Source organism: Myzus persicae, unplaced genomic scaffold (assembly GCF_001856785.1).
Source record: "Myzus persicae strain clone G006 unplaced genomic scaffold, MPER_G0061.0, whole genome shotgun sequence".
In the NCBI taxonomy this organism is placed as follows: domain Eukaryota; kingdom Metazoa; phylum Arthropoda; class Insecta; order Hemiptera; family Aphididae; genus Myzus; species Myzus persicae.
The window spans coordinates 998,751-1,018,625 of record NW_019102723.1 but is presented as its reverse complement, the minus strand read 5'-3'; the positions used below and the strand labels follow the sequence as shown (position 1 = coordinate 1,018,625).

Here is a 19,875-nt window from a genome sequence, read left to right as displayed (position 1 = left end):
ATAATTTATAACCTATACGATTTTCATAATACTCGAGTCGATGAAGTGCACAACGTGAAAATGTGCAATAACATGATTTAATATGACGTAGGTATTTTATTAAAAAAGCAGTAGACACGTTTTCGAAATTATTAACATAATAATGTTAAATATTAAATTGGTCAAACTTTTCTTGTAAATCATATTGTAGTCGTTTTTATTTTGCTATATGCATTGCAATATTCTATTTTATTTTCTTAAGCATAAACGTATAGTTGATGTGAATAATAATAAATTATAAATGCTGAGAACACAATTAAAAATAGACATATTAGGTATATTATATTAATAGTATTATTATAAAATAAAGTAAACAATCGATTTCAGACAATCATACACTGTGACGTTTTTCTGTTTGTGGACTTCTAGGTTTCCTTTCTACCCAAAACGTCTCCATTTTACCTTTTCCCTGGGTAAAAACAAAAACAAACGACATTATTACCACAATTTATCTAATATCGGCAATATGCGAATAATATTTGTCGTTAAATATCCGCTCAACATAATTTTGTTGTTGTTGTGTACTTATGTGTTTTACCTTGACGGTCACGAGTCCCCTCGACGTCAACGTGTACAAGTTTTGAGGTAAAAGTCGCTTGGTTGTGACTGAGATATGAATTTTTCCCGGCTGACAGATAAAACAAACGAAATACACAATAAACACACCGACCCGTTAAGATTCTGTGATAATAATTTGGTGCAGGTTATACCTAACCCTTGAATCCTAGTGTTGTAAGGTATCTGAGTAAAAGTATTTGAGTAAAAATATTCAAACATTTTCTAAGTACTCAACAAATGCGTATTTTAAATATTTTTGAAAAAAATTCTTTAACGAAAAATTTTAAATACTTTCTTAATATACAAATGTATTTGAAATCAAAAACTTATTTTCAAAAGGTACTTAAAAATTATTTTTAGTTTATATATTTTCCATTTCAATTTTGATCAACGTAAAATAAAAATAGAAATTATATCTATAAATATTTTTAAACATAAGTATCTACTTGAATAGGTACTTTTAAAAAGCATCTTTTACAAGACTGGGCTACAGGTATACTATTGGTAGTATAATCAATAGGCAATAAAACAATTCACGGATTTTGAATTTTGATATTATTGGGTTCAAAATTTACCTGACTGGTGGTTTGCATCCTGGACGCCGTATTGACGGTGTCTCCGAACAGGCAGTACCGTGGAACTTTCATGCCGACCACTCCGGCAACGACGGGACCCGAATGAATGCCTATACATATTGATACAGAACAATTGTTTAAACTACAAGGTACAATTTACAGGGCGTTTGTACTCGGACATACTCGCCCATAGCTTACTATTATAGGTTCACACAATCAAAGTCCCCTACCTATCTATCGTCAACTTTTAAAACGTGTTAGGTACACAACTATTTGTTGAATACTACGAATAAAACTGATGATTGAATTTTTTAAAATATTTACAGAAACGTCGACCCTTTAAAATTTAATTTATTAATAAACAGGTGTTTTTTAGTTTAGGTAAGTCAAAAATGTTATACATTTTATTAATTGTGGATCTATGTTAATAATTTAATAATTTTCTAAAAACCATATTTCAAAAAAAGTAATTGATTTACAAAGTAGAGCTTCCAGAAGAACATCACACTGTTTTAACTAACATATTATTATAACGATCCAAAAACAGTTATTTATAAAACCCAAACACGTGATAATATGTTATACTGATCAGTGGTGGTGTAGGAAAGATAGAAGAGGTTGAGAATGGTGCATCCGAATTTGTGAAACAAACCAAAACTTAATATATAATAATCCTTATTCCTTAATAATAATTGGATATAATATTGTCCATTGTGAGGACATATGTTATTTGTCAACTGTAACTCACGGACTCACGTTTCACTAGTCAATACATATTATTGAACTCTTATCGTCTTATTTTATTATACTTAACCCCAGTTGTATAATACTGTGTTTGGTTCTTTTCCCATAGGCTTTTTCCAGTAAGAACGGGGATATCCCCCATCTATACTGACAACAGACTTAAGCATTGATTTCACCCTCGTCATTAGATTGTTTATTTCATTTGCCCCACGAAACCTATCCTATTCGCACAGCTGGGTTTCTAATTTCTATACAACATAACGAGGAATATTTTGGACCACAACTGTCCAATGGAAAATGTCTGCAATTACTACTGAATCGGTAAATAGGTAGGTATAAACGACCGTATGGCAATATAAACAAATGTGGTGTGGCGGATATTTACGACTCATAAAACAAAGAAAAATGCATAGTGAAAAATAATTATGCCATAATGATAAAGCGTTATGCAGGTGTATGTGAGTTGTACCTAAGATTACCGCGGTTAAAACCAATACCGCTTACATTCGATCTCGGCGCATTCGGAACTATATTAATAATAATAGTAATAACGACGACGATAATCATAAAATCAATACTTCTCAACTCGAGCCACCTATCAAATATAATATAATATTTTAAAGTTTTGATACCGATTTTGATCTGGATCTGAATATTGCACGGGAACTGCAGGTCTCTAATGTTTTCCGCAAACTCTAAGCTCAGGTCGGTGACGTTGCGCGCGTGCTCTCCCGTGTACTCGGGAGCTCCGCTAACGGCCATGTACACTTGGTTCACAGTTTCCACCTGTTTTCGGGAAAACAAGCGAATACGAAATGTAATTAATATGCACCCCGGAAAACGTGACGGATACGGAATCGAATTGAATTAAACGTTATGCGGCGGCTGGGGCGCCATAAGCGTTTCGGATTATCGTATTAATTTTACAAACCGCGAGATATACACGGCTCGCGCGACTTTATTATGTACCGCATATATACCTATACGTGGCGTCTATGCATTTCACAAACACAAACAATAATATTATGTGCAATATCATTCGTCAGGTTTGCTTTATTGATTACCGTTATACATTAATATACGACCGTGTGCACTATATATAAGAGTATAGGTATATACTATTTAGACAATATTATGAAAAAGACACATATACCGATGCACGTGCAACATACACAGGGCTTTGTGTTTATCAATTATTTTTTCGTTGATTTAAAATCGTAGGTACTGTAATATTATAACACACATATTATTATAACAGTAGCTATATTATACTGTTAATATTGTAATTACTTATTATACTCACTCTTATATTTATTATATTGCATTACTAATTATTTTTCCAGAAAATATTTAATTTATTTTATAATACTATAATATTTTATATTTTATTCTTTTTTTGATTTCATTTTTTTTATAAAACTGTGTGGACTACGTTTAACGATAAACCAAAAAACATCAATTAAAATAACGTAATTATTATTATTACAACTAAATTACTATTATTACCTTATAGACATTAAATCGGTCAGTGAGCGAATCGAAGCAGCTAAAAACGGTGTTCATACACTCAACGACATCCATTACTCCTTTTATTGTTGCTTGTGGTCTTAGCCCTTCGACTTCACAAAACATGACAGATATCAAATTAAAAGCCTACATAAAAAAAAACAAACACACATTTGGCCGTTATGATACAAATGCTTACAAAATGTATTATACAGTTAAATGTACTTTTAAAGCTAGTAATAAATTTATTATTTAGAACAAAATATTATAAACATAGTTTGGGAACCAGAAGTAGCATTCCCAGAACGCAAGTAAGTACCTACTAATAAATTAATAATTAATAAAATATTTTATGAACAAGATGGATTTTATGGGTAGTGTACTTTTAGTATAATTATTTGGTAATTTAATACAATCGTTATAAACCTAAAAGTATAAATTATGTAATTTCAATATCTACCGTGTTGTCTAGATTCTATTTTCGTATCTAATCGATATACATCAAAAAGTTTTTATGGAATGCAATTATTCATCACAATGATCATTTTTCGATGAGGTTTGATTTGGTTAATTGTTTCTACTTGAAGATGTTACGAATTTAATTTATTTGTAAGTAAAGTGTACTTATGTCAAAAAATGAAATAAAATGTGTTGGTTCGTAATTCGTAGGCGTTTTAGTCCCAAAATATGATATTTAGTCGCCCTGAGCACTCACAGTTTCGTCCACTTTAGGATCGGTCTCAAAATAACGTCCAAACATAAAATAAATACGTTCGTGTTGTTTTAGTATAACTGCGAATTGCGATAATCCGGAGTAGAGCTAAAATGGTCACGGTGCTGATTTCTAAACCATGCACAATGCACATATCTAAACAATATGTGGCACAACTTAATACACACTAATACATTACGTAAATAATATGTTTATGCTTGCAAAAATAAATGATAATAATACTATGGGGCTTGATCCCGATGGACGATTAATTTTCGATTAAAATAAACGGGGGAATGAGACGATATAAAATATTATAATATAACCCCATTATAATTTTCACCCTATCCCCCACATAAGTCATTTTTTTCTATATAATATAAAGTTAGACTTTTAGTGATGTATAAATACATTTGCTTGTTTCTTTTTTCAATTTTGTTTTAGTTCATTTTATTATTACTAATAACTTATTGCCAAATTGTATTATGATACAGTAAACAATAAATTGATAAATTAAAATATAAGCAAACAAAAACGCAATTAATTTTTAAAAAAATTGAAACTTATCGTTATAATTTATAACAATTTACGTCCTTTTGTGGTGAATTATTACTATCATTATGTTGTATAACATTACTAACACTATGTTTTTTCTACGTGTTACAATACATATATTGTCAAAAGTAAAAAGTTCGCGCCCTCTCCCTCGATCAGAGCTCGGTGATGTCCAATCGATATGTAAGTAGGTCGTTTGTATTAATGGGGTGCCTGTAGTATACTACAACATTGATATATAATAATTATTATATTGAAATCGGAGGGTATAATACGTAAACATGATATTTGCCTTGCACGTATTCATCGTGCTCTGTTCATTTTGTAACTGATCGGCGACGCTCCTCGGTAACATTGAATACAACAGTGAATCACCCTTGCGTTTCCATTTATCCAACTGTTCGTAGTTGTCTTCTAGATCTTGAGACCACTGCTCCGCTCTTTCGAACATCAGCTCTAACCTGAAAAATTTGACGAATTTTACTCGACATCGTAAAGGTGATCGACATTTCCTGGATTTCAAAGTGCGTGCTTAATATTATATTCATACGAGATAATAAAATCTATGTTATTATATAATTTTATTTAACGATGTATAATATCAATGATAAAAAAAATCATGATATTTTCTTCATACGAGCGAAATTCGACACGCTTACAATAATTATTACAGGAAACAGAAATGTGCGAAAATCACACGTGCCTACCTAATTTTACAATCATACTTCGAGATACTCTCAAATTATCTTATAATTTGATAAACTTTTAATTAGTAATGATACCACTGGTACTTACATAGCAGGTATTACAATTTACAAGTATGTGAACAGTTAGTTTGTTTTTCGGATTAACGAAGTATGTATTTTTAAGGTTGAGCAAGTTAACTAATTTTTTTAACTCGTAAAATTAGTATTGAAAAATAAGGGTCAATAATTTTAAATTTAAAAATTACTTTTCTATTTTTGGGTTCTGAGATAAATGTATTGATTTTTTTCACTCACCACACCGAAAGTTAAGTTTTTGATGACTGTTGAAGAGTTGGAAAGCGACCTTTTTTCGCCCAGTGGGTGATTAAGTGGGAATCCCAAAAAGTGCGGTTGGTAAATTATAAATCCCTAAAATTGCTGGGCGGGGCGTATTCTCTGCACAACCAGACATATTGACATCTATGGCTAGGCATTGTTCTCACAAAACATACATTTTTGGTTACGTGTTATATTCATATTATAACCTCTTTGTATGACGAGTAAACATTTTCTGTCATGAAATTTTTTTCGGAAAATAGTCTGGTTGTTGCATAGATCCCTGCATTATCTTTACCGTGATCGATAATCGTAAAGGCGTGACAAAAAATAGTATGTATTGTTCGTGCGGAAAGGAGATTTTAGTCCAAAACGTCGGCCGTGACTTAATAGAACATCACTTTCCGCCTTTACCACACACTAAACTATTAAAATGATGTGTATTTTTTTTCTGTCTGTTAACATTTTTCTATATTTTTTCTGGCTTCGTATTTCATCTTTAGTACATTTTTGTTGGGAAAGTGATTGGGTACTTTTGAAAAGTTTTTAAATATGCCGAGAAAAACAAAAAAAAAATTAAGCAAAAACGGAAATTATTACGCAAAACCAGTTTTCTACAAAATTGATTTTGTTTTTTATTTGTAACTCGGGAATATGAAATTTCACAGTAACAATTTTGATATTTTAACTTTTGAGAACCTATCACCACTCAACATTTCGGTTTCTATGATTCACAGGGATTAATGTATTTTTAGTTCTGGACTGACCAAAATGACGTCCTTACGAAAATGATTGATTAAAAATATCCACGTAGTATTATGTATTGTTATATGTTGTCATAAATGGTCAGTATTGGTCACGGTACAATATGGAATCGGAAATCGTATACCCGTGATTGTATCTCGAGGAGTAGGTAGGTACAAAATAATATTTTGAAATGCCAAAAAAGAACCACCAGACGAAGGTACTGAAGATATAGATCTCATTGAAACGCACAATGCAAAATTACAATATCTGGAGGACCGTATTATTATTTTAAAAAAATGTACGAGACGATTCATCATCGATTTTGAATTTAAAAACGGCCTAGCCCTCCCAATACAGTACACCATATTTAGTAATATACATGGAACCCTATTTACCTAAGTCCCTGCAGCGATACGCGACGCACGTTCGACAAAATATTTAAATATGTCTGTACAACACGCAAATCCATCAAAATAATCGAACGTCTTTTTACGGCTTTTCAATCTGAACACGTTCGTTCAACTCATGTATACACAAACACTGCAGCGTCGGTATATTGCATATTGTATTATTATGTATATGATTTAAAATATTTTCGATTTATCTTTCGGCACATCCTAACAGGTATATTTCATACTTACGAAAAGAAAGGCCCTAAAGCATTCGAGCTTTGGACCTTCGAAACCACGAATTCAAAAGTAGGGTGTTTTATGGGAATATTTCGTAGTACTGTGTAAATATAAAAAATAAATATTCGGGGTATTCCATTAACTCAGTGATCACGTTCATATATTCTGTTCCAGTAATGATTCGATGGAATTTCACGAGCCCTCGGCTAAATTCCAAATATCGCAAGCCTATAGTGTATGAATATATTATAATATATTTGGGTATGTATTTTATATATATACATGTAAGTATAGTGTATACTCAAAAAGTCAAATACGATAATCCTCTTTCATAATTTTATGAATTTAAATACTTTAAGTAAATATCGACTGCTTTGTTAAATTATAATTTCTCCAAAACAAAATCACAGAAATACCTGAACGATGAGATAATATTGTATTAACATGGACATTTAAAATAATTTTTGTTGTATCATATGTATGTAAAATAATGAAAAAGGTATGGTATATAAAGAGTTTATTCACCAAGCATGCACATCCCCATTATTCACTACTATAATTAACTTTTAAAATTTTTATTTATGGTGATTATAAATTTACTCGAAGACCAATATTCAAATACTTAAAGTTTTATATAGGTAGCGTTTAAAGAGTGTCTTGTAACAATACCAACTTCTTTTCCTCAAATAGCAACCCCGTTTTGATTTATCGAACTCGTAATATGGGCGTAACGATGATAAGGGTATTACAGTAATTAAAATTAATATTTCAGCTTTTTATCATTTGCTAAATCTGTGTGAGTACCTATAATAATATTAAATTCAATATTACACCAATTTTATATTAATTAAAACCATTTTGTAGGACTATTATATTGAACATGGTAATAGTGCAGTATTATTTTACCTGGAACAGTGCTGCCAGCCGGCCAATACCAGCTCTCTGCTCAATCCATGCAAGTTCAAGTCGTTCATGAACAGACTCATAGCCTGTAGTTCATCCAAATTGTTCACTCTGTAATCGATATTTAGTTTATAAGCACGTCGGTTTTGTTCTTTCAAGTTTGAGGTGACAAATTAAAAATTAATATATAAAGTGATTCGCTAGGCATACTCAACCCAACAATCCCTTATTTTCTTCAATAATGCAGTTATTCAAATTCTGATTTTGGGGATTTTAATTAACACCATATTTTTCAAATTTCAAGGTTTTTTGCATTAGTTAAGAAGTATTTTGTGATGATACAGACTTATTTTTTAAAAATAAGAACACCTTTTCTTTTAAAATTGTTTTTGAGTTATATAACTTTAATAATACGATAATATAGGTATATGGTAATGGGTATAGAAATTATAAGGGCTGTGGGGAAATTTTTTATAACTTATAATAATCTACCAACATTATTTTCTAAAAAAAGTTTAAGTATAATAAATACTATTATTTTATAGATCTAATATTATATCTTTTTTATATTCATGTTAAACAATTTTTATAAGGACTCTTTTTATTAGTATTACTAAGATACCACATATATCTCATAATATCTTATTATACGTACTTCAAAACTTATTAGTTGGAGCGTACGAGCGCTCCATAAAAACATTAGTAGGAATTAGTAAAGAACACGAAATTAGACAGTTTTTCACTTTGTAATCATATTAAATATAAAATAGTTATGAATACGACATACCATCGATGATATTTTTTATAAACTCGTTGTTCTCTCTAAAAATATAGCTAAATCCTCCTCACCAAACAAATTTGTTAAAATATTCAACAGAGAATTTTATTAAATATTAGATTAACTGTTCGAAAATTATGCTAGGAGTATTGGGTATTATTGTTATATATATTATTAAAGTTGGCAATATTCATTAAAAATTACAAATAATTGGCAATATTTTTTTGTGAATGTAAACATTATTACTGTTTATAAAACTCATATTATTATTTTTTGAATTAATAATTAAATAAAAAAATAATAAATAGGTACTAATTATATTTACGATAAGTATTTTTTTTTTTATATGACATATGAGATCATAATATATTGCACATATTTATTTAGCTTCAAAGCACTTAATATAATATATTGTCAGATTTTATTATTTTTGTGTATATTTTTTAAAAGTTTATCTAGAAAGTTAAAGCGAACGAAAAACTGAAATTCGTCGGCAAAAATATATTTTTATTTACTCACACGGGACTGCATAAGAACACGACAACATCGATCTCCTTGAAGTGTCTCATCTGCCCTTTGAGAAGTATACTACGTGATCCATAACTACCTCTTCTATCCAGGGTGGCCGGCAACTGACTTAATGATTTCTTTTCTCCTTTTATTGGATTGAGTTTTTTTTCAGGCATCGTGGCATGTGTTCCACGTAGCACTTCAAGCTCAAAGGTCACCGATGCCAAATACATCAGCTAAAATATTTCATAAAACAAAACTTGTTAAAATGTAATACTATATTGTTAAGCCCTCATAACATGAGTTATTATGAGATATTATGATAAAAAGTTAAGCACGGGTCATTTCTGTCGCTAAAAGAATGACTGCAGCATCAGATGTTAATAATCGTTATTCAAATGCTTAGAAAGAAATAATTCTATTTTTTCGTCACTATTAATACTCTTTAATAATATTATTCATAGAACATTTTCTGCCATGCGCATCTCTTCTCGAATTATTATTTTAATATTGTATAAACTATTCAGTGTGTCAACGAAAACTGGAGCTATAGAAAAAGTGAAGCTGTGGTGCACCTAAAAAATACAAGAGTTCATCAGCTGTATGTCATAAGAATTTATGATCCAATAGTTTAGTTTTATGTCCCACAAACGGAATTCAAAAATATGTATAGAGTACTGAGTAATACTAACATGTAACTAAATGAGTTATATAGTGTACAATTGTTTTGTGGACACACGGTATATTATAATATTATGAGCTGCGTTGTTGGTTGTTTCGGAAAATATTTTCTTCAAACTAAAAGCTTTTAGATCGTTCCGTACACTTAATGAAATACTCCAACAGACGAATCATTTGACTTCGAATTTACTGTTCAAACAAAGCTCACAGCAAGTATTCGATTACTTTGATGAGCTTCAATAGTTCCATGTAGTTGTTTATATGAGTATTATTTTACCCGCTTCGTTTGAACTTTAAGTCTAACTGTATTTACGTTATATTACCCATTAACTGTCAATATCTCCAAGCAAAAACCAAACTTACGAACACAAAGTTTTGTTATGCTTTTCGTGTATCAATATATATAATTTTTATTAATTATGTGAACTCAAAATACTATGTACATGAAATCCAAGATATTGAATTGACATAAATAATAGTTTATCTGTTATATACAATTATATTTGTTTCATTGCTTCTTGTGCAGATACCGAAATTATAGACATACGTTTTATAAAAATGTAAATATTCTATAGAGATTGAAATATTTTTAAAACCACTATGCCTAGAATTATAGCTATGGTACATATTCATAAAATAATAAATGATAAATATGAATAGTTATTTTAATTTTTCAACCAAAAATCGTTTATCGTATGATAATCGTATGTTTATAAATCATAGCAAAGCATTCGGTATAAATCTGAGAATTTGAAATACACCAACGTACAATAAATCTGAGGCCATGCTAAAAGTTCATTTGTTCCTGTTCTATTTAATCTAAATTCTAAATAACTGATAAATAAGTGTGATGCGCGATTTGACCGGTCATCCTATGTCACATTAATAAAAAAGTCACATTGATACTGTATTCCAAAACAAATAAGTCGTAATTTTCAGTATATTTTCACGGTATTTATCGATATATCAATCGATCATAACTCTTCGGAAGTCTAACTCGTTACTAAATGTTACTAAATGCTATTTCATTAATAAAATCGTAACCATGTTTATAATTTGTATTCTTAAATCTACCAATAAAACTACAAAAGAATCACAAAAATACACAACTTTATAATAAATTACATCTTCTGCCAGAAGGTTGGTAATGGCGACACGGATAAAATAGATTACGAAAATAAGTATAGGTAACGAAAATAGAAATCAACACACAAACATCATTATTGTAAAATGAAAATGATCGTTTCAATAGTTACTGCAGAATTATTTATGAAGTCAAAACAATTGCAAACATTTTTGATGAGAAGGATATAGAAAACATTACGAACGGGTGTCGAATATAGCTTAATAAGCTTAGTCGAATACAGCAAAGTTATACAACCGTCACCTCGTCAGCAACAAGAGTTTCAAAAATAATAATTCCTTTGGGTGGAATAGTGTATAAAATAATAAAACATGCATAAACACTGCAAGATCTTTTTTTTAAACAACCAACGGTTCGTAAAGACTTAGGTTATTGTAATCGTTCTCGAAAACGTCGGGTATTCAAAATGTATTCATTATTATGTAGGGTGATTCACAAACCATGATCACCCCAATTTTCCCCTTAAATAATGAATTTATTCAAATTCTGATTATAAATATACTAAAGACCGTATATTTTTAATCATTAAGATTTGTTGTACTATTTAAGGATGTGGTTCAAATATATCATGTTATATAATTGGATCGAGTATTTTTTGTTATCCTTGGTCCTTGGACCATTTTTAAAAATACATAGTATAAATGTTGATAGTTTACTTAATACTAATTACTAAAACTTCAAATTACAATAACCGCAAATCTTCTAATCCATTATCATGGACTACCAGTGGCGGCCTAGTCAGATCAAATTTATTGAAAAAATATGTTCAAGAGGACAACAATGTTCAATATCACATTTCTTCCTAATTATACCTAAATGTAGGAACCTTGGCTGTCACTGTATACTATTCTTTAGTAGATATTCAAAGTTTAATAACTCAAAAATTACTAGTCAGAATTTTGATTTTGAAGTATCGACATTTTTAGAAAAATTACCCTCTAAAGGAGATGTAATAAGATACCGAAGAAATCGTTTGAAAAAAAATTTGTATCTCTGATCTCTACAAGACACTCCTATAATTTTAATTATTCGAAAATGTCGTCTTTCAGCTTATTTTGAATAATTATCTGCGTTATTGAAGAAAAGGAGGGTGAGCATGCTTGTGGTGAGTCACTCGTCTATATATGTATTATACGCTCCACAACAATGGCACACCTACCATTATAATATATTATTTCGGGACGAACAGCATGTCGCTGTAAATGGAAAATGATTTCTCACGAAAACGCTGTGTGTTCGTCGCAGGATGTTGATGGAACATCTGCAGAGTAATATATAGACTCGGACGTCGACCAAACCCAAATAATTATGTCCCTGTGATCGCGTATTATAATTGTTCGGAATATCGTTGGGTTAATCGTCCAAAAACAACAGCATTAAAGTAGTGCACGATATAGCACCACTGCACTGGAGTGTAATAATTATATAACACCAGCGTCATTATTGTCATCTATATATTATTATATCGATTACCGAACATAGTTCTGGATATTTCGGTCGTTTTATATAGCATACGATCCGGACAACGATTTGGAGCTGCAAGGTATACTGAAACGGATGTATTATTAACGTTGTCTGTATTATATGATATTGCTCGACGATGAGGAGAATCATTATTGTAATCGACTCGAACGACAGAAATTCCAGAAACGGAATTCCAGTATATAGGTAATGTAATATGTGTATAAATATATTGTATTATTAATATTGCGCATTAAGATAATTTGCGCCGTTCTATAACGAACATCGTCCGCCAATAAAATAAATCGACATGATAAGTACTTAATTAATATTTGTAGTCTGACCGCTATAAATTATTGAGAGAATTTCAACGATACACCAATACGTTATCGCAGCATTTCTCAAAGTATGAGTCGCGACCCACTGGTGGGTCGTCAGTCAATTTTTGGTGGGTTGGGAACATTTTTTTGAATTATATAGATTCCAAGAAATTTATGTTAGGTACCTCATTATAAAAAGTACATTTTAATTATATTAATTATATTTTTATTCATATTATACATAATAAACCTATAAAAAAACTAAATACCTAATAAAAATGTACAGTCAAAACTCTTTATAACAAATCTGAAGGGACCAAGAGATTTCTTTCGTTATAGAGAGTTTTCGTAATAGAGAGGGTTTAAAAAAAAACAAAATTTTAATTATTTATGTATAAAGGTATGTGTACCTATGTAATATTATATATCAAACACATCATTATTTTTACATTATTTTATATATATTTACGTATTATATTAAATTATTATTATTATTATACATACTTATTAAATATAATTTAATTTTTATACTATACATATTTATACTTTATTTAAAATAGTCTGTCATCTTAGTTTGGACTTTTTTATTCGGCATTATTGCCGATTATTTTTATAGTTTATATATGTAATGGATACGATAACACGTAAATTGTATTATGAAACATAATATATTGTTTCGTTATTGAGAGTGACTAATACGTTATAGAGAATGAATTGTCTAATGGGTTATATAGCAAACCAACCATTATTATGTAATGTTTACGTTATATAGAGTTTTTCCGAAAACTTGTAAAGAGTTTCGTTATAAAGAGTTTTGACTGTATTCATATTTATATAATACAAATTTTGTTTTTCACAAATTGTTGAAAAGTGAAACAATGTGGGTCGCGAAAGATTTTTCGGGGGAATTTTAGGTCACGGTATTAAAAAGATTGAGAACTACTGCGTTATCGAGTTTCATTGCCTTGACGGTTTTGTAGAAGGTGCGTACATTTTTTTTTATAAAACTTCGTCGAACATCAAAATATACTACTGTCTTAAAATCGTGTAGTTGATCACATATTTGTGATTCCATGTACTGTAAGCTAGGGTCTATAGAAAGTGTAAATATATAAGTATTAATAATAAGGAAGAAGGCTTATAAACATATTATAGTCATCCGTGTAACTATTAAATACTGGAATATCTACATAAACTGATAGACACATATTATTGTTAGCATATTATAATGGCACATACAATGTTAAGTCCATTAGTTCAGGGACTACTGCAGCCCACCACTAAAGAACTTCGGATGACCATATTATTCGTAAGTCTTTCGTTAAACTAGATTAAATATGTAACTAAGATTGTTGTAATCGTGTATAATAATAAATGATATAAGCTGAAACTTATTTTTTCCTGAAGCTCTTAAAAGTTTTAAAAGGCTCCGAAACACCTCACTGAATTATCTAAGTATAACAGGTTCCCCAACTCCGTTACAACCGTATGTCTGTATAGTAAGTTTTATTTATAATCACTACGAATCCTGATAATAGTACTTTGAGCAGTTAAGGTTTAACATAACACAAAGTAAAAATAGTTTATATTTCTTATTCTCCTCATTTTCCCATTCCGTCCAAGTAAAATCAGATCATTTTGCATAGGTTAGAACACATTATTGATAAATAGGTTAATAATATTTTTGTGAAATACGTTTTTAAGAATTATATTATTTTTCTCAAACAATAACTTTTTTTTTATTAAACAAAACGTATCAATTTCAATGGTAATTAGAGTACGAAATTATTTTTATATTATTAACATATAAACTGTGCCCGTTGTATTCAGATACTTACTACTAAATATTTTTCGTCAATATGTTCGTTGAAATAATAACAACGACGATAATAATTTTTGTAATTTGCATTTTTGTCGTAAAAACAATAAAGTTTGTAAATGTTTATACTAATAAAGCAATCCAGACTACCAAATATAAAAATAATAAATGTACATAATATATATTTTTTATAGCTGGTGAATAAACATAGAACATTTATTATTTATTTATTTTTTTTTTTTGATACCGGTGATTAATATATTCATTTCTGATATTATATTAAAATAAGCCATGGGGCATGGGCAAACTCTAATAACAACTTTATGTTTATTTATAGGTATTTATATGTGCCATTTAAAATAGTTCAGCAACCTGCATATTAATCACGATCCGAATAACCTCGACGTGAATAATAAAATAATCATCTGAAATATTTTCATTTTAAATGTTTAAATATTCAATCACAATAATAATATTAATAGTAGTATGTGAATGATATATTTTTTTTTATTATCAAAATACGAGATTCTAAAAATCACAATGGGTGCAAAGAAAAATTTAAAAGATACAAATTAGACATATGATAGATAGAATAAAATAGATAATAAATACTCGTAATAAATAATATAGGTAATATGAAATGTAAACTATTATAAAGTGATCTAGTTAATATATATCAACTATTATACACATATTTAAGCACATTTTATTATTTTATTATTATAATATATAATATAACATATTATATTATCTTTCCATACCATAAGTTTTGACTAAATCTGCCCAGTTTGGTCGGCAGACTTAAAAAAAATTTCCAACCGACTACTGTAGGTAATATTATATAACACAAGCGTATGGTGGTATATGATTAGATATTGTGTGGAATGTATAAAACGATTTTGACAATATTTTTTATGGCATAATGATTAATGATAATAATATTATCTCTACTTTCCTTACGTGATTTTTGGATGAGTGATGAATCATGGTTTAATCGTCACTTTCATCGTTTTAATAACATAAATGTCTCTAAATATGTAATATTATTATTTTGGTATTTTATAATTAAAACTCACTCACTGAGCCGAACGGAAAGCAATTAAACGTCGATGACCTGAAAAACCACGATCTATGGCGTCAGAACGACATAACTATTAAACGCACGTCAAAACGAATATATCATTATTATTATTCCGATTAAGTTGACGACTAAATCGAATCCATCCCACCCATCTTCCACACAACCACCGCCACCCACAATCATCACTGAAAGTTTTGCAGTACAGCGAACAACGCGTAATTACATACAATGCACGGTCACATTTTTAAATGAGAATTCTCCCCCCGAAAACTACCTAACCTAGTTTCACAACCACGGTATAAATATTATTTTGTCAGGCTCTCGGCACTGACGTCACGTGTCGTATCCGAGTCGTCACTTTTCATCACGTTATTACGGCGGCGTACTCGAATAGTCAGGCACTCAGGCAGTCATGTCACCTCGCGCAATTTATATGATAATGACGGAAAAATAATATAACTATCGTTTTTAATTCGTTTCGTGTCGATATTTTGTGAACCCATTCGAATGGAAGTCCGTCGTCATTTATTCGGGTCTCGCGTAATAGTGACGTATTGAAACTGTTTATAAAATTATTATAATCGTGTCTAAATATAAATTAGTAATTTATTCTGATTTATTTTATATTTATTAACAATGTTATGAATTAAAAACAAAAATTACATAGTCGGATTATATAGATAGATAGATAGATAGATTGAAACCATTTCCATTGGCGAAACAGCGAGTTAGAATAAACAATATAGATCCGAATGGCTACCTAATCGTTTCAAATACTAGTCTCGGACGATTCGTGTTTTTCTGAATATATCTATAACATTCAAAAAACCATCAAATTCAAAGAGTGTCAAAACATTTTTCCCGATTTCACATCAATCGAACTGTATAACGTTGGCCAAAGAATATAAAGTCATATATCATTATGTATAAGACGCATGTGTTTACCAAGAAAACAGCAAAAGCAAAAAAGTGGAAAAACTTATTTAACGCAATAAAAAAAATAAGACACGTAAAATGTATTTTTTTATAAGTGACGCCGCCGCCCGTTGGTTTAAAAAGGACAAGTTAGAAATTGAATTTATTTTTTTTTTGTTTATTATTTTTTAAAGTTCGAAAAAAAAATGTCTCGTAAAAAGTGCCTACAATTCACTGCTGTTGATATTTTGTTTGGAAACTCGTGATTGTATTTGACTTTGAGTTTTATTGAGGGGTGAGTTACTCGTAAAGCTGTGAATTCCGTTAGAAGTACTAAAATAACTATAATATAGTTTATTAAATTTTGTTGATTTAGTATTTTAGTGACAGTATATTTTTATATGTAATAATATCTACGGAAGTTCATGGAATTTTAACGGACCTACATTTTTACGTTTTACCGTCGACCGTACTAATATTGCCTATATTATTTGGTATAAATAGTTTAGAAAATATTTTAAAATATGCTGCTGTATTATAATACAATTTTAAACACAGTACTTTAGCCAGATATAAAATACAGGTTTAAAATTATATCCAATCATAATGAGTAGGTTTTATTACTATTTTATTTTTCAAAGCCATTGGTAATTCTATTTTAACAACAAAATTACTTTTTGGTGAACCAACAAATTCCTGCGTGAGCCCCTCTTTAAAATTCGAATTTTAAAAAAATCCTTCTTTAGTGCACCTATAGATGGTAATAAGAATATTCCCTAAAAACCTCAAATGGATCGATTTGGTACAGTTTAAGTTGTATGTTGACTTTAAATCAGTCCATCGGAACTTCTTCTGTTATATAATACACAAATTGCTTTTTTTATATTAAATTCAACTGTAACCTATATATTAATAAGTTTTCTAGAAGTAAAAGTAATAAAAAATTACACTTATACCTTATAGTCTATAGAAACCACTTATTTAAGTTTCAATACATCAACGTTTTCAAAAAACGAATTTGCTTAAAAATAAGTAGAAGTGAGAAAGGGGAAAGGTGGTTTGAATAATCCTAGAGTATTTAAATGAGAACGGTGGATAATGTAGTCAATGTAGAGGACGGAGGATCTTCATTACAAGAGAATGCACTCTTATCTGGCAATTTTTAAGTTCACCACGTCATTGAATATACTTTATTAATTCAATTTATATTTATACATCTACCTAATAATATTATGGATGAATTTAAAGTTCATTTAAGTGCACTCACGTTGGTCCACGTGAACGGTATGTCCCTGGGTCGCCTGAGCACCAAATGTTGGACCAACAGGTGTCCGCGGACGTCATCTGCCGTGGCAGCACCCCACACGCTAAGCAGCTTCTCACCAGCGTCCATAATGCGTATGTCCCGGTTGATGACGACGCCGAACGGGAAAAGCCGGAGGAGCAGCCCAATGGGTATGGACGGAAGCTGCAGACTCCGGTCGAAAGTATGCACGGCCGCGTGCTGGTCGACGAACGCGCTGTTATCGAAGTCCAACCGGTATTTGACGAGAACGTTCTGCATGCCGTTCGCCGATGCCGCCGCAGACGCCGCCGCCGACATGTGTGAGGATACCGTTGTAGTCTTCTCACACTGCAGCACGCGGATCTTGAGGTTTGTGTCGTACACCTCCTCGGCGATCTGATCCAATTGCCCTGTGAAGAAAGAGTTTTGGATTTATTCGAATATCGTCGTTACCACACAGTTTCTTTTACGGAAAGTGATTTCCTAACTTGTTTTGATTTCATTAACGAGTATAATAAGTAATAACTTTTATTGAACTATATACTAATTATAAGCTAGGCAAATTATTATTTTTAATCAAAAGAGTGTGAACGAATGGTGAGATTTTCTCTGGCCTTCTTTATTTTGGAAACATACAAAATTAAACAAGTATAGCATAATAAGTGATAACATAGGAAAACAATACTAATGAAGTAATGTTTATTAGAATTTAGCTGGAATTTAAACATTGTATATTATTAATTAATTGCTAAATCTAACTGCGTTGAGAATAGGATGAATAATAATATTACACCTTATAAATAATAACAAATTTTATAAGTTTATATCATTTAATTTTCTAGTCAAAATCTTTAATTCGACCTCAAAGAACCCCAATGCGATGAAAATTTAATTGAATCCGACGAGTGTCAATAAAAGAAGTGTAGCAACAATTTAGGACTTGTAATAACAGAATGTCCGAGAGTTGAAAATATGTTAAAAATCAACATTAAATGATAGGGCTGTAGAATACTGCAATCCCCTCCCCCAATTAATTAAAAATAAAAGCGTTGTTCAAATTTCAATTAAACGTGACGTAATTATCATTCCGTCAAAACATTCTAAATGGACGCCGTATTATCCAAAAGTGCAAATACGTACAGTGTCGTGTGGGAACCTCAATCATTGCAGGTTCGTTAATTAATTGTTATTAACATATTTTTCAATTATTTGTCGAAGACCGAGAATCTTATTTGTGTCGCGTGATCTATTTCTATAATTTATATATTTAAGTTAAGATTAATTATGGCAGCAATCAGAATCGAAAAAAGACTAAGTAATACAATTATACAGGAATATTCACCACTCATATTCATCATCATTATTTTTTCAATACTTGCAGAAGTTATTCACAATCTGTTTTTCTAAATATTCAAATATACTTTTAAACACCATATTATTTTGAAATTCTTAAGATTTTTTTGTATTATGTCTTATACTATTTATAATATTTATATTTTATAAAAATGATCCAATTATAATAAATATTAAATTTGATATCATATCTATTTTATATTTTTGTCAAACAATTTTTTGTAACTCCGTGAGCTACATATCCGAACTGCATCGAATCACTATGTCACACGCCACAGTTATAAACAATAGTACGAGTATATTTTAAAGTAATAATAATAATATAAAATTATGGTATGTTTGACGAGTTTGATTGAAGACCTATCGCTGAAAAGCAGGCACTGTAGGTTTAAAAAGTTTCTCCGTGAACGGCACACACACACACACACACACACACACGATAACACAATAACACATATACTAAGCGGCCATCCCGTCGCTAAGTGCATTTATATTGTGCGGAGTTGATATTAGAATAAAATATGATAATGGATTACCC

The 19,875-nt window shown here is 30.2% G+C and overlaps 1 protein-coding gene across 3 annotated transcripts in view; it reads right to left on the bottom strand.

Annotated features, from left to right (window-relative positions):
* Positions 1 to 295: 295 nt before the first annotated feature.
* LOC111033010 (soluble guanylate cyclase 89Db-like) overlaps positions 296 to 19,875 on the bottom strand; it is a 36,164-nt gene continuing 16,584 nt past the window's right edge. For all 3 annotated transcript variants that reach the window (XM_022313548.1, XM_022313549.1, XM_022313547.1), the window contains exons 3-11: positions 17,967 to 18,394; positions 9,288 to 9,514; positions 7,994 to 8,101; positions 4,982 to 5,150; positions 3,423 to 3,569; positions 2,549 to 2,702; positions 1,173 to 1,282; positions 578 to 667; positions 296 to 448 (exon numbers count right to left, since the gene is read on the bottom strand). In XM_022313548.1, the coding sequence (XP_022169240.1) occupies positions 371 to 448; positions 578 to 667; positions 1,173 to 1,282; positions 2,549 to 2,702; positions 3,423 to 3,569; positions 4,982 to 5,150; positions 7,994 to 8,101; positions 9,288 to 9,514; positions 17,967 to 18,394 (1,511 nt within the window). In that variant the 3' untranslated portion in view covers positions 296 to 370. The remainder of the gene's footprint in view (positions 449 to 577; positions 668 to 1,172; positions 1,283 to 2,548; positions 2,703 to 3,422; positions 3,570 to 4,981; positions 5,151 to 7,993; positions 8,102 to 9,287; positions 9,515 to 17,966; positions 18,395 to 19,875) is intronic.